Source organism: Caenorhabditis remanei, chromosome V (assembly GCF_010183535.1).
Source record: "Caenorhabditis remanei strain PX506 chromosome V, whole genome shotgun sequence".
Classification (NCBI taxonomy): Eukaryota; Metazoa; Nematoda; class Chromadorea; order Rhabditida; family Rhabditidae; genus Caenorhabditis; species Caenorhabditis remanei.
The window spans coordinates 5053174-5067094 of record NC_071332.1 but is presented as its reverse complement, the minus strand read 5'-3'; the positions used below and the strand labels follow the sequence as shown (position 1 = coordinate 5067094).

Sequence of the window (13921 nt, the reverse complement as noted above, 5' to 3'; positions counted from 1 at the left end):
TTGGACTGCCAGTTGGTGCTGGAAAAGGTAAGAAAACTCAATTCATTAGGTCTTAAATTGAAAACATCGAATTTCAGACTTAAAATGAATGTCACAACGACAACGAGAAGGGATGCGGCAACGAAGACGACGACTAGAGCAACGAAACGGAAGCAAAACAAGGTAAGCGAAGTAAGAAAAGTATCTGATACGAGGTTATGGACAATGTTTCTGTTAAGCTGGAATAGAAATGATTGAATGTTTCAGAGACGACGAGGGAGGACGGTTCAGAGACGAAGATGAGGAAAAACGGCAAGAAAAAGAAGGAAGAGGATCAACGATGAGGAAATCTAATTGAATTGTTAATCTTTGTGATTGTTATTTAATTTTTGAAATAAATAAATTGAACACCGAGAAGTTTAAACGTTTCTCAAGCTAAATGAAAGGTACCGTCAGGTGCTGTGTGCTCTAATTCTGAGATAAAGGAACTTATAGCCTACGGTTTCTAAGAAGTCAAACTGAAATGTGTTGGTTTAAGTCGCATAGTTATGTTTAGGGAAATGTCTTCGCCCGATAAGAAGTTTGCTCGCATCCGCTTTGATGGGAAAACCAAGATCATCGCGCGGAATCTCCTAACGAAAGAGCAAAAAAGTAACACTTTCACAATAAAATTAAACATTTATAATAACAAAAATTAAGGAGCTCTGGACTCCAGTCCATACGGTGTCCTGACTGTCGACCACGATCCGTCTGCTCTCCCAGTTGATGTCGAATCTGAAAGAAAAACCGTTCAAACTCAAACTGAGATAATTGTTGAGGACAGTTCAACTGGTGTGAAACCAGAAGAACTAGAGGTACAATAGATATAGAAAGAAATGAGAAATATGTGCATTTTAGACATTATGTGAGAAAAATCAACGAGCTCAAGATGAGGTGGATCGACAGCTAGGAGCAGCAATCAGAGATCTAAAAGCATTCTATTATGATGTTGAATTGGGAAAAGGAAAAAAGAGTAAAGAAGTGACGGAGACTGTATCGTTAGTGGATCAGTTGTCAAGATTCAAAGTTCAACTGGGGAAACTCGCCACAGGAACATTCTTCGATTCTCCTGTGACACTCGCTTCCAAACTTCTGAATTTGCACAAACGGACGGTAGAGAGAAGAATGATTGAAGGAAGGAAGGATACAAGAGAGAAAGATGTAAAAGTTAAGGAAGACCCGAAGAAAAGAGTTTTGCAGCTGATCACACCACAACAGGAGAAAGAAATTTTTGATCATGTGCAAGACTGCTTCCGCACGGACAGCAACTTCACGCTCTCTTCTCTTCTCTCGGATTTGAAGGAGAAATACAATTTTGAGTGGGAGAGAACCACTTTGTATAGACTCCTGAAAGCTATGAATCTGTCGTATAAGATTAAAACATTTAATCCTATGGCATCATCACGGGAAGAAATTGTTATGTGGCGGGCGCGGTATTTGAGGGATATTCTTAAGTACCGAGAATCTGGCGCGTTCATTACGTACTTCGACGAAACCTGGATATTTCATGGGATGACAAAACGAAAAGGATGGGTGATGAAGCAAAAGAATGCCTACGAGTTAGCCAAGATGGGAGATCTGAAGAGCCCGTACCCAGGTTTCAGAGCCGCCAGCGACAAAGGAATCAGAGCTGTCGTACTCGCCGTCCTGACCGAATCAGGAATCTTACATGAATCCATCGACGTGGTCACATCCAAACGTCCTGTTTCGGAGCAGCTTGTGGATTACCACAAAAACATGAACGCTCAATCCTACCAGCAGTACATGGAGAGAGTACTTCCTGCAATCGCAGCAGCAGCCCCTCCAGGAAGACAGCCGGTATTGGTTATTGACAACGCGTCAATCCATAACACCCCGATTCTAAAGGTTAAATTGAAACAAGTTTAGAGAAAGAAAGAAAGAAAAACAAGTAAATATTCCAGATTCCCGTTTCTACATCTACCAAGCCAGTTATTACTGAGTTTTTAGACAGTCAGGGCATTGCGGTGGACCCCAAGTCTACGCAAGCAGAGCTATGGGGTGAAGCGGAGCGGTTCATGAGCGCAAATGGCGGCAGGGTCGTCATGAAGAAATACGCGGTGGATGAGATGGCCAAGGAGTATGGAGTGATAATCATTCGTCTGGCCCCATATCATTGCTGCCTCAATCCCATCGAGTTGGTCTGGGGCCAGATGAAGGGACACTTAAAGCAGAAGGGAAAGACAACAGATAAGATTGAAGTTGTGGGTTGCAAGTAGTAATTCTCAGCTAAATAACATATTTCTTAGGTCCGACAGCGCGCCATTGATTTCCTCAAAAACCTTTCCGAAGCAACAGCGGCGAACACCATCGCTCATGCTATCGATGTGGAATCAGATTTGAGGGTTATCATGGAGGCTGCTTCAAGGGAAGACGATTCGGATGACTCCGATTATGAAGGATATGAAGGAGAAGAACAATGTGAAAGAGAGGAGGTTGAGGAAAGAGAGGAGGTTGAGGGAAGAGATGAGATCGATGAAATGGGGAGAAGAAACAGAGGAAGGGGACAGTATGACGGGGCAGCGAGACGAGAGAGATCAGAGGAAAATATGGAATGGGATGATATGTAATGCTCACCTGAAATTCCTATCTTCTTCCGATCTCCTTCTTCTTCTTGTTGCTACATCTTCTTCCGGCGTTCTTCTTCTTCTTCTGGTTGCTGCATCTTCTTCCTGTCACTTCTTCTGTTCGTTTCTTCGTCATCACTACATCTTGGTTGTCGCTTGTTCCGTCGTGAAGTCGAAGCTGAAATTTGTTAAAAATTTATTTCATTGTTATAAAAAATGTTTTTTTTACCTTTCTTTCTTCCTTTAGTTGTTGCCTCACCTATATCGACCTGAAACAGAGAGAGAGAGAGAAAAATAACAGAGGCACATCCCTCTTACACAGCAAAAAAATTAGCAAAACACATTTTTTATCGATTAAAACTTTATTACAGATTTTAAATACAAAATGGACAGTAATTTCCTTTAAAAAATAAGGAAAAATCATTAAAATCGGAAGAAAAAACGAAAAAAAACGCAAAATCCTAAATATTCGTTACTGAAAAACACAAAAACACGCCAAGTGCGCACAACTGCACGCGAAGTGCGCCACTGTGACGTGGCAGGACCATTTCGCGCAAAAAGTCCCTGCGCCTTTAAAGGCATGCGGCGTTGAGTTGCGAATTTATAATACGAATAAATGTTTTTTGAAAAATTTCTATCACTGATTTTTTCGATAATCGATTCTTCCTGATCTTGATTTGAAAATCCGAAAAAAAAACTTCTTATTCTTCTCTTGGAGTTATTGAGTTTTTGGTTTCAAAATGTTGGAAAATGATTAGTTAAACAAAAAATTAAGTTAAATTGGCTTCTCAACTCCCGAGCATCGTACTAGAGCTTCAGAAGTCAAAAGTAGTGCCCTCGGAAAAATCTTCATAACTCATCAAAAAAGGCTTCAAATTAGCCGAAATATGCACCAAAAAACGTGTCTTGTGTTTTTCTACAAACAAACAGTAAAAAATTACAGTTTAAGAAAAAATAATTTTCCTAATTTTTTTCACTCAAAATTTTTTTAATTCCTATTTTTCTCAATTTCTGGTATTTTCTGGATGAAAAACAAACATAACTTTCAAAAACTGCACGCAAAATGCTTTTTTTTTCCTAGTATTTTACATAAGAGTCTCGTGTGTCAAAAATTAAAACATAAAAAGGATAATTCAATCGTAAAACATGTTTAGTAAGTTATTCTCCCTTATCGATCATTCAGAATCTTCGATTCCAATCCGCTGTCTCTTCGATCGTCGCAACACCGCTCCTTGTTGTCCGTCTGAAAGAAGAGTGATGAATAGGATTAAGGCATTTTCTAGAGTTAAGAAAAAGTCTAGATAGCTCTTTTCTTTTTCCTTAGGTTATTATTAGGTTGGTGCATAATTTTCTTTCTTTTTTGAAGGTGTGACTTTGGTTCTCGATCTCTAAGCGGTGATATTGTTTTTCATCCCAAACTTTTTTGCATTTTTATGACCACTTTAGTGGCTATCACGTAACTTTTCAAGTTGGTGCAAAGACAGTCCGCTCGTGTAAACGATGGCTTTTTCGGTCGCCGACCAAATGCCTATTTTGGAAAGTTTTTTGATTCTAGTCGCATTGATATCAAAATGCTAAAATGTTTACGAGAAATTTAATGCAGTTTATAGAACAAGACTTTATCTTGTTATCACATTTTAGTTTTTAGTCGGAATGTTAAAAACAAAAAAGTTACGATCACACGATTGAGAGCAACGAGAAATCAGGGTCCAGCTGGGTTCAATCAGATTACATAAATATTTGAAAGAACATTTATACAAAACTATTTGTAAATGTTAGAGGGTAACATGAGTAACTTATGCCATATAAAATTTATGAAAAAGCCATTCAATTAAGTGATGAAACTTGGGTGATGTATTTGCTATGCTATTTGCGTTTTTGAGTAATTTTGAGCAGTAGACCTGGGTGGAGTCTAGGTCTCTTCTCAACGATCCCAAACAAGTCTGAATTATTTTGTTACAAATAATCAACAGTAGATACATTGTTCTGAAATTGTGCAAAAGATCTAGTGGATTGACTTAGAAACAGGAGCTGTAGGCTTCATCAAACTTAAAAATCACGTGATTGTGATGATATTGACTTCGCGCTTCCAGAGAAATGAGGGAAAGTGCTCAAACATTCCAAACAAAGTAGATTCAGATACATCAATGTCTATTCTACTCCATACTAAACATTTCCACCAATTTCCTTAGCTAGCGTTAAAGAAAAATTGAAAATACTCGCACATCCCTAAATTGCTGATCCTCACTTTTCTTCCGGGAATGGCACTAAACTATCGTTGCTCAATTTAAATGTCTTTATTATTTTTTCAAACATAACGTTCCTTGCATGTTTCAAATTTGAATAAATCACCCTTTCTCATCAACATTTTCTAAGAAAAAAACTGAGACGAAGAATGGTACTGAAAAAGGGTTCCTTATGTGTTTTGATGTGTCTGCGGCTGAGATTAGACAGATGACGGACGTCAAGTCACAGGTAAAATCACAATGACTTATCAACTATATTTCTTTTCATGTGGGGTATTAGCCTTCAAGAAATTTCATGACAAAAATTGTCCAAAAAAAGAAAGAAATTTATGCACCAACCTAATATATCTCACCATAGTTGTCAAGGCCCGGCCCGGCCCGGCAAGGCCCGAAGGCCCGGGCCGGGCCGAATCGGGCCGGGCCGGTAGAAAATTTTCAAGGCCCGTCCCGGCCCGAAGGCCCGGCTTCAAAAAATGACCCTTTTTTTCCCAATTTTTTTTCTCGAAATTTTTTCAATTTTTCATCGGAAATGTGTCCATTTTTGACTATTTTTCAGAATTCCTTCTAATTCTGACAGATAGTCGAAAATTTGACTTTTTCGCGAAAAAATTCAAAAAAATTCAAAAAAAAGGCCCGGCCCGGCTCGGCCCGGGCCGGGCCTTGACAACTATGTATCTCACCTTCCAACTCTCTGATACGTCTTTTGAGCTTCACTTGCTCGCTTTTGAGATACTGAGCGAGGTCGCTTTTGAATTTCAGATCCTCCCTTTTCTTATCATATGCTGCATTCCGTAGTCTGATCATAGTCTCCAATTCCTTTCGCTCATCTATCCCTTTCTCAATCCGTTTCTTCGCTTCAACGTACTTGCATCTTATTCTTACTGCCTCATCCTGCAACGTCCTGCGTTCATTTTCCAACTCGATATTCCAATCTTCCAGTGCTCTTTCTTGTTGTTTTGACTGCTCCAACAACTGCTTTGTTTCAGCATGAATCCTCAATTCTTCTTTTCTGCCGCATTCTTCAAATTCCTGTTTTCTTTCATCGGTTTTCTTCAACTGAGCTTCTCTCTCATTTCGATAACTTTCAATTTCGGAATCCTTTTTTGATGACGATTCTTCCATTTTTTGTAAAATATCCGATATGTCATTCTTCTGCTTCTCAAGGGATTCAGCATGTGTCATCAGAGTCGCAAAATCCCTCTCCTTAGCTTCCAACTTTTGTTTTTCAGTCATCCATTTCTCTCTCATCGCTTCACATTCATCTCGTTTCGAAAATATCGCTTCCATCAGGTCGTTCGCTCGTCTGGTCATTGTAGAAGTTGCTTTTTTTCCATTTCGAATCTACGTCTCCACCATTTTCACCTTCGATTCATAGAATCTCACTGTATCTGTCATACTTGACCTCCCAGACTCCAATTGAATGTTTTTCTCTAGAATAACAGCGAAGGATTCCTTAATCTTGTTTAACTCCTTGCTTTGTGTAGCTTATTTTTTGCTCCATTCAGTAATTTCAGCATTTTTCAATGCGACACACCCCCTCCGTCCACTAATGTGCAAGAACAGCTAGAGGCGCGTTTCTCGTGTCGTGCTGTCTGTTCGCTCTCTCGTTTTTCGTTGTCTCTCGCTCTCTTTTGCAATAAATTTTTAATTTTCAAAGGAATCGTTATCGGTAGAGTTCTGATGAAATATTTTTTGTTTTGAATTAAATTCGTGATTTATTTCTACGTGGTTTTAATTGTTCTCTTTTTTTCATTTGTTTTCACAAGGAAATTCCCGTTTTAATTGCAGGCTTCTCAATTCGGTGACTTGTTTCGAGTTCAAAGCGATGTTAATCAGGCGGAATCGAGATGGGAACATTGATGCTTCATGGGATTCGTAGCTTTTGTAGCGGTTAGATGAAAGAACAGGGAAATTCTTCTCCGTAAAAGTTTTTTCAGGCTAAATCGGTAGAAGGATGCGGAGTATCGGCAATAAGGAAGCTACGAAGAAATGTTGCTGACACGTCATAATAAATGCACTACGTTCGACATGCGGTTAGTCGGAACTAAACTCAAAATACTTCTCCGCCGGTTATTTACAGGCTATCGACGATGAACAAGAAATCACGAAAAAATTCAAGTTTATAACGGAAAGAAGATAAAAAATAATTGGCTCATGCAGCTTTAAACCAGGAAGCTCCGATGTCGAAGATAAAATTATAATTGGACAGTGCCTTAACAATCAAAGTTGCTCTCATTGCCGTATCCAGAACAGACGCAAATCGAACATGAAGGCTATTGATGACCGCATGCAAATGTGCGATACCCTGTTCAGTGATTGATCCCCAGGTACGGTGTTCTCGAAGGAAGGGAATCAGATGACATGTCAACAGGTGCATTTTTGGGGTCACTGTTGCACGTGGTTGCGCCTGCTTCAGATCTTCCACCAATTCCTCCACAATTTTCTCCAGGTCATCAATTTCTTCATCAGTTTTGACTTTGTTATTCGCGCTGCTCATTAGTTTGCCTAAATTCATCAAAAATGATTCCATCGCGTAAAGATTGTCAGATGAATTCGGTGGGAAGATAGCAAAACACTTCTTGATGTTGGCTGGGCGAAGAAAGTTTCGGACCTGGTTACCAGTGAGTTGCTGGTACCAGGCCCTCATATCGCATCCGATATTCTTCAAAACGGCTTCTAGTTTCTTTCGCGTATCCCCATTGTAAAGCTTCATTTTCTCATCTAAAATCTTCTTTTCAGATACAACATTTTCAAGGCATTCTTTGTCGTTCTCCATCTTTTTCCGGAAGTTTCGTTCAATCTTCTCAAGAATTGCAACTCTCGACTGAAGAGACATGTTTGAATTATGTTTTCGACACTCGAGGCAACAAATATCCTCTTGATGATCTTGAGTTGATGTGAAGATGAATGAGCAGATGTTGTGAACAGTTTTGGAACAATTTGAGCATTCGAAAACGTCAGAATCGCAAATTTTGGAATCATCAGAAGTTGCTACGAAGCAGAAAGAGGAACCACATGATTTATTTGTGTCTACGTCATCAACTGATTCATCGAAATTCTCGGCAACACTGAGCATGTGCTCCACGATGTTATGGGTCGATTTCAATGAGTTGTATCTCGCTTCATAATGCACTTCTTCTTCTTCGAGACTTTTCAAAATTTTTCGCTGCTCCCTGAGATTTTCTGGCAGTGTCGGATCTTTTGCATCAATTTTGTTACACAATGCGAACATCCAATCGAGACCATATGTCTGAGCTATTCCCAAGACCGTATGGACTCCTGGCACTCCAATCGTTCCCTTCTTCGCATGGAATAGCGGTTCCTTTAATGCTGATGAATCATAAGGAGATCCAGCCAAGAAGAAATTGAATTGTGCAACCAGTTGTGCCTTTACTCCATGCGATGTCCACCGTTTATCACATAAGAAACATGGTGTTGCACACGACTGTCCAGAGTGTCCAGTAATTGCCGACAAAAACTTGCAGTCACCAATCGCAAGTTTTACCACAGACCGTGTTATTGTTTTGCCAGTTTCGTTATAGGTTACATGCTCCAGATCGTTTAGTTGTTTAAAAACTAATGCCATTTTCTCTTTCAGAGTTCCATAGTCATCATGGCCTTCGTACAATCCGACTAGTAAGATCCCATGCGGGTCATTGGGCTTATCTACATTTCCGAAGACAACGACAAGTTTGGTGTGAGCAGCACCTTTGTCCCCACCGATTCCAAGAATGATGTCAGAACTGCCTTCTCGGAAACTGAGTCGCCCGTTGTCGTGGAGACGTTGGATCCGCTTACTGATAAGCGATTGAAGGTCCTTAACTTCAATGACGTACGACTCCTGTTCGACATCTCTTCCGGCGGATTTTTTGAGGACAGTCTCTACACGAATCTTGTAATCTTCCAGTCCGGAGTGCATTTTTCGAAGATTGTGAATCTTTTGTCTAGACGAGAAGATGTCGAAGCCTAACTTTTCTCTCAAAAACGCCTTCATGTCGCGTAAAGTTCCATCCGATAACTTCCATTTCACAGTACTGATGAAACTGTCCATATAGTAACAACGTAAAGACACATTTATATTTAAACTACTAATTTATTAGCGCTCTTAAATGTTACATGAAAAGGGGTGAAAGCGGGCAACAGAGGGAAAACGGTAAAAGGGTACGGACCCCGTAAGAACTGCCTAGTTTCAGAGAAACGTCGGCTTATATAGGGGCGAAAAGGGGCGGAGTTAATGGGTGACAATTAGTGGCGCCGAGCCTGTAGAACGGAATGGCGGAGTGTCGTTGTGGCGCGTCGACGAGAGAGCGTTGACGTTGAAGAGACGGCAGGTGCGATGACAGCGACGATGACGATTGCAGGTCTAGGAATTGTGTGGGAGAGACTGTGAGCGAAAGCGAGCAGTTTCGACCTGAAAATAAAGACTTTTACAATGTCAGGGTTTGGTGATAAAATGGAGTTTTAGCTAGAAAGCCGAGCAGGCTTAAGGTATTGACCGAATACCTTACACCTCCCCCCTTTAAAACAAAACGACCGCCCTCGGTCGGCAATAAGACGTTGTAAACGGATTAAAAGAAACTAAAACCCCATTTTTAAACTTAGGTTTAGTTCTTCCGAATGCATGAAGTATCTTCTTCCGTCTTCTCGACTTCGACTTCGGTCTTCTCGACTTCAACTTCGGTCTTCTCGATTTCAGTTGATTGCTGAGGTGCAGCACTCGTGTGTCCACACGAGGAAAAACGTTCAGAGACGAGCTTTCTATTCAGTGTGAACAGCTCTTCTACTTGTTTCCGGAGAGTTTCAATCTCCTGGGCCAACTGGATGTGACTGGAGCTGATGTCCTCCCCCCTGTCAAGGATCGTGGGAGGGTTTGGTCTTTGGTCTTTCTTTGATGCGACCAGCTTTGACTTTTTGCGACATTCGCGAGCGAAATGTCCTTCTTCCTTACAGTAGTGACAAGTTCCTTTCCTTCTCGGAGTTGACTGCAACTTGGGACGCTTTGTAAGCTTCGACGGTTTGGACTCGACAGCTTCTTGGACTTGGGAAGATTCCATTTCCTTGGCCCAGCTATCTACGACGACAGGGTCAGTGTAGACTTCCTCACTAATTGACGACTTCTGGTCCTTCAATGTGTTGTTCTCCAGCGAACGACGCTGGCATTCTTGACATTTTGTTCTCTCTCCTAACGGCAGAACATCTTTCCCGATGAACATTTTAGCTTGTCTGAGATCAAAACTGATTATCGGAAGACGAGAGAGGAGGTCAATTCCAATAAGGAAATCGTAGTCTCCCAACGGTGTATGTGGTTCTGCTGTGAAGTGGACACGGTGGTTGATTCTGTACGATCCGATCGTGAAGGTGATCACTCTTGAACCAGCAATCTTTACACTAGCATTGCCAAAACCAATCACGGTTTTCCTGAGAGGTGGTTCCGGTTCAGGAAGACCTAACCTTAAGCACATTACTCCACTGGTGAGTGTGATGGTTGCTCCTGTGTCAACTAGCGCCAAACAAGCGTAGTCGTTTGCTTCTATGGGAATACTTGCAGAGATGGTGTTCGCGGAAGCTCCGAAATCCTCGTACTCAGCGTTGCAGCTTGGTTCAGCTTTTTGAGCATTTCCTTTCCGACACTGAAGGGTGTAGCATTCGTTTCTGAAGTTGCCTTCGTGTTCCTGGTCTGTCAGACGCTCTAGTCGTTGTTGCAAAGCTTCAACTTGCTCATTTTTGGCTTTCAGGGCTTGCTCTAGCTCATCTACTTTTGCGTTGGCACGTATGCTGCCGACATGTGCACGAGACGATCCAGGCTGATGATGTGTTCTAGCCTTCTCCGGACATTGCCATGCGTAGTGTCCTCCTTCTTGACAGTAGTAGCATTGTTGAGAACTAACGCTACTTCTCCGAACGTCGTCACTTTGTCGCAGACTGTTGTCTCTACTTGGGACTTTTTCAGCTGTTGCAGCCAGCACTCTCGGATTTGAAAGAACATCCGTGTGTTTCGGAATCGTCATTACGCCTTCCACGCTCAGCGCTGTTTCTAATGCATCATGTGGAGTCTTCGGTTTCGAAAGCTTCACGTGCATCTTCATGATGTTATCATCGAGACCGTAAAGGAACTGATCCAGGATCGCGTCTTTTGCTACTGCTGATGACGTTGAGTTGTGAATCCGCTTGATCAGACGTGTCACACCTCGGTAGAATTCTTCCACAGTTTCACCAGCTCGTTTAGTCCGTGAGCGCAACTGTTGTTTGAAACGATCTTTGAGAGCTGGGTTTGTAAAGCGTTTCTTCAGCGATTCCACTAGTTGATCAAACGTAGCGTTCTTGTTGTTGTCCAGGACTTCTTGCACGGTGTCACGAGCATCTTCCTTCAGATAAGCCAGGAAAAACTTCCCTTTGACATTATCGTCCTTGCCAGTTATCGCAAACTTGTCCTCGAAAGAACGAACGAATTCGGCCAGGTCCTCGTTGTCTGATCCACTGTAGCGAGACAACCTGACATCATCCTCAAGCGAGATCACCATAACGTGTGGGGTTGATTGCATATGAGAACATTGCTTTTTGTCTTCGTTTCCAGAAGACGTGACACGATCACTTTCTGCTTGTTGCTTTGACACGATGACTGCATCATCGACCAACGAAATCGTCATAACACGTGGGTGTATTTCAGAATTTGAGCAAAGCTCGGTTAAAATGTTTTCGTAACATCCCTTAACGCTGTCACTAGCCACCGCGTCGGTATCGCTACCTTCGCATATTGTGGCCGTGACAAAAGGGTTTACCTGATTTTCGATTCCAGAAGAAACACTGGAACGAACCTCGGAGTTGATACTGTACGGTGTATCCAATCCTCTTGACTCATCACGATGCCAGGGATCCAGTTCACACGAATCCTCACGAATCGATGAATGCCAATTGTCTGATCCTTCACGAACCAAGACGCCAGATTCTTCACGAATCGTTGATACCAAAGCGATCGATTCTTCCCGAATCGGCACAATCACTGTACTTCCTTCTTCTCGAAATGGCATCACTTCACTTGTCACGGGTTTCGTTGCTTTGAATTGCATTGGATCTCCAGTCCTCTTCGCGTCACCACTGAATGCACGAAACAGTGGACGATAGGTACCATTGACGACTTCGGCAAACGAACGACGCCGCACACTTGTTGTACATCCACCAATAGACACTTGGTGAAGTATGACCATTGGAGTTCTCCGATTGTCTGGAACGAGACGGATGGCCGGAGCCGGAAGTATGAAGTTACGGTGAACAAGCGAAGTTAACCTCCACTCCGATGGAAGCGCGTCGGTCTTGCGACCTTCGCATATGCTAACATGGAAGGAATGGAGGGCGCAGACTTACACCGCTTTCCCCCCGGGAAACCTAAAAACTAACACTTAACCTAGCGCACTAACTTAAAATAAACGGGCCCTGTTTAGGATAAGAAAGAATGCGATGAGGGGTAACAAAAGAACGAGAAAAACGGGTTATGGTCCCGCGCCAAAGGCAAAAATCAATAAAAGAGTAGAGAAAATAAGGGTGGGAAGCGTGGGTGGGTCTTAATAGTTAATCTTAAAAGAAAAACCTAACTCGCTGCTACCAGTAACAACGTAAAGACACATTTATATTTAAACTACTAATTTATTAGCGCTCTTAAATGTTACATGAAAAGGGGTGAAAGCGGGCAACAGAGGGAAAACGGTAAAAGGGTACGGACCCCGTAAGAACTGCCTAGTTTCAGAGAAACGTCGGCTTATATAGGGGCGAAAAGGGGCGGAGTTAATGGGTGACAATTAGTGGCGCCGAGCCTGTAGAACGGAATGGCGGAGTGTCGTTGTGGCGCGTCGACGAGAGAGCGTTGACGTTGAAGAGACGGCAGGTGCGATGACAGCGACGATGACGATTGCAGGTCTAGGAATTGTGTGGGAGCGAAAGCGAGCAGTTTCGACCTGAAAATAAAGACTTTTACAATGTCAGGGTTTGGTGATAAAATGGAGTTTTAGCTAGAAAGCCGAGCAGGCTTAAGGTATTGACCGAATACCTTACAATATCAGATAATTTCAACTTAAAGGAAAACTCTGGATCAGCGGCTACATAATTGACAAAATCAGTCACGAATCCATCAAAACCATCTTCTCCGATTTCTTTTTTCAAGTATGAGAGAACACTCTTCAAACGAGCTTTCTTGGAATCCGGCGATTTGAGATCTTTGTAGGGTTTAAGTTTTGCTCCATGGCTTGGCGACGACATAGTCATTTCTTGAATTGTTCTTTTCATTGTTTTCACTTGACGATCATGTTGAACATCACATCCACGTTTCTGAGCAATCATCGCATCCATGATATCACCAGATTTCCGAGAAATTGTGTCCGATAATTGCTTATGGAGACTATCAGCGCAGTCTTTTAATTGTAAATTGCTGCGTTTCAATGAATTCGCCTGGTTTTCAAGAAGAATTGATGAATTTTTCTTTATTTTCAGTTCTTCTGCACATTCCCATATTTCTTTCCGCAAATCCTTAATAACAGTGCCACAGAAATCTATATTCTCTTTGAGTTTGAGAGCTTCTCCGGTTTTCTCTTCTATTCTCTTTTTTATGGATTCGATTTCAGAATTTGCAACAGCCAGGAGATTGTCACGGTTCTTCACTTCGTCTTGAATTCTGTTTTTCTTCTTCATGTCTCGTGATGACTTCGCGACCGGATTCTAGGTTCTTTATTCTAGCTTTGTCATTTTTGGATTTCGGCCCCATTCTGTAAATTCTGTTCATTCATTCCCTGTTTTGCTGTGATGTGATAAAATGTTTCCTCCAGGCACCCTTCAATTGCCTTTTTCTCATTTTCCCCTCCGAACCTTTTTTTCAGAACAGTTCGCTGTGTTGCCGAATATCTAACTACCTTCGAATCAAGGGAATCTGCAATCACAACCTTGTTAAAAATTGCCCTACCAAACCTTTCGTACTAACCTTAAAGCTATAATTATATTTTTCCAGCTCTTCGATTCACTCAGATACGTTCAAAGTTTTAATCTGAAAAAATGTTAGTCAACACTTATACGGAGAGAGGAGATACA

The 13921-nt window shown here is 41.8% G+C and overlaps 3 protein-coding genes across 3 annotated transcripts; all 3 read right to left on the bottom strand.

Moving 5' to 3' along the window:
• Positions 1 to 3778: 3778 nt before the first annotated feature.
• Positions 3779 to 6160, bottom strand: GCK72_017395 (uncharacterized protein; the record flags this gene model as incomplete). Its single annotated transcript, XM_053732067.1, has 2 exons — positions 3779 to 3846; positions 5530 to 6160. 2 exons carry the CDS (start codon positions 6158 to 6160, stop codon positions 3779 to 3781), a joined length of 699 nt encoding a protein of 232 aa, XP_053580980.1.
• Positions 6161 to 7001: 841 nt separating this feature from the next.
• On the bottom strand, positions 7002 to 8900 carry GCK72_017394 (uncharacterized protein; the record flags this gene model as incomplete). Its single annotated transcript, XM_003100040.2, has 1 exon — positions 7002 to 8900. One exon carries the CDS (start codon positions 8898 to 8900, stop codon positions 7002 to 7004), a length of 1899 nt encoding a protein of 632 aa, XP_003100088.2.
• A 3742-nt stretch (positions 8901 to 12642) lies between these two features.
• On the bottom strand, positions 12643 to 13528 carry GCK72_017393 (uncharacterized protein; the record flags this gene model as incomplete). Its single annotated transcript, XM_053732066.1, has 2 exons — positions 12643 to 12798; positions 12896 to 13528. The coding sequence occupies 2 exons, from the start codon at positions 13526 to 13528 to the stop codon at positions 12643 to 12645; spliced, it is 789 nt and encodes a 262-aa protein (XP_053580979.1).
• Positions 13529 to 13921: the final 393 nt, after the last annotated feature.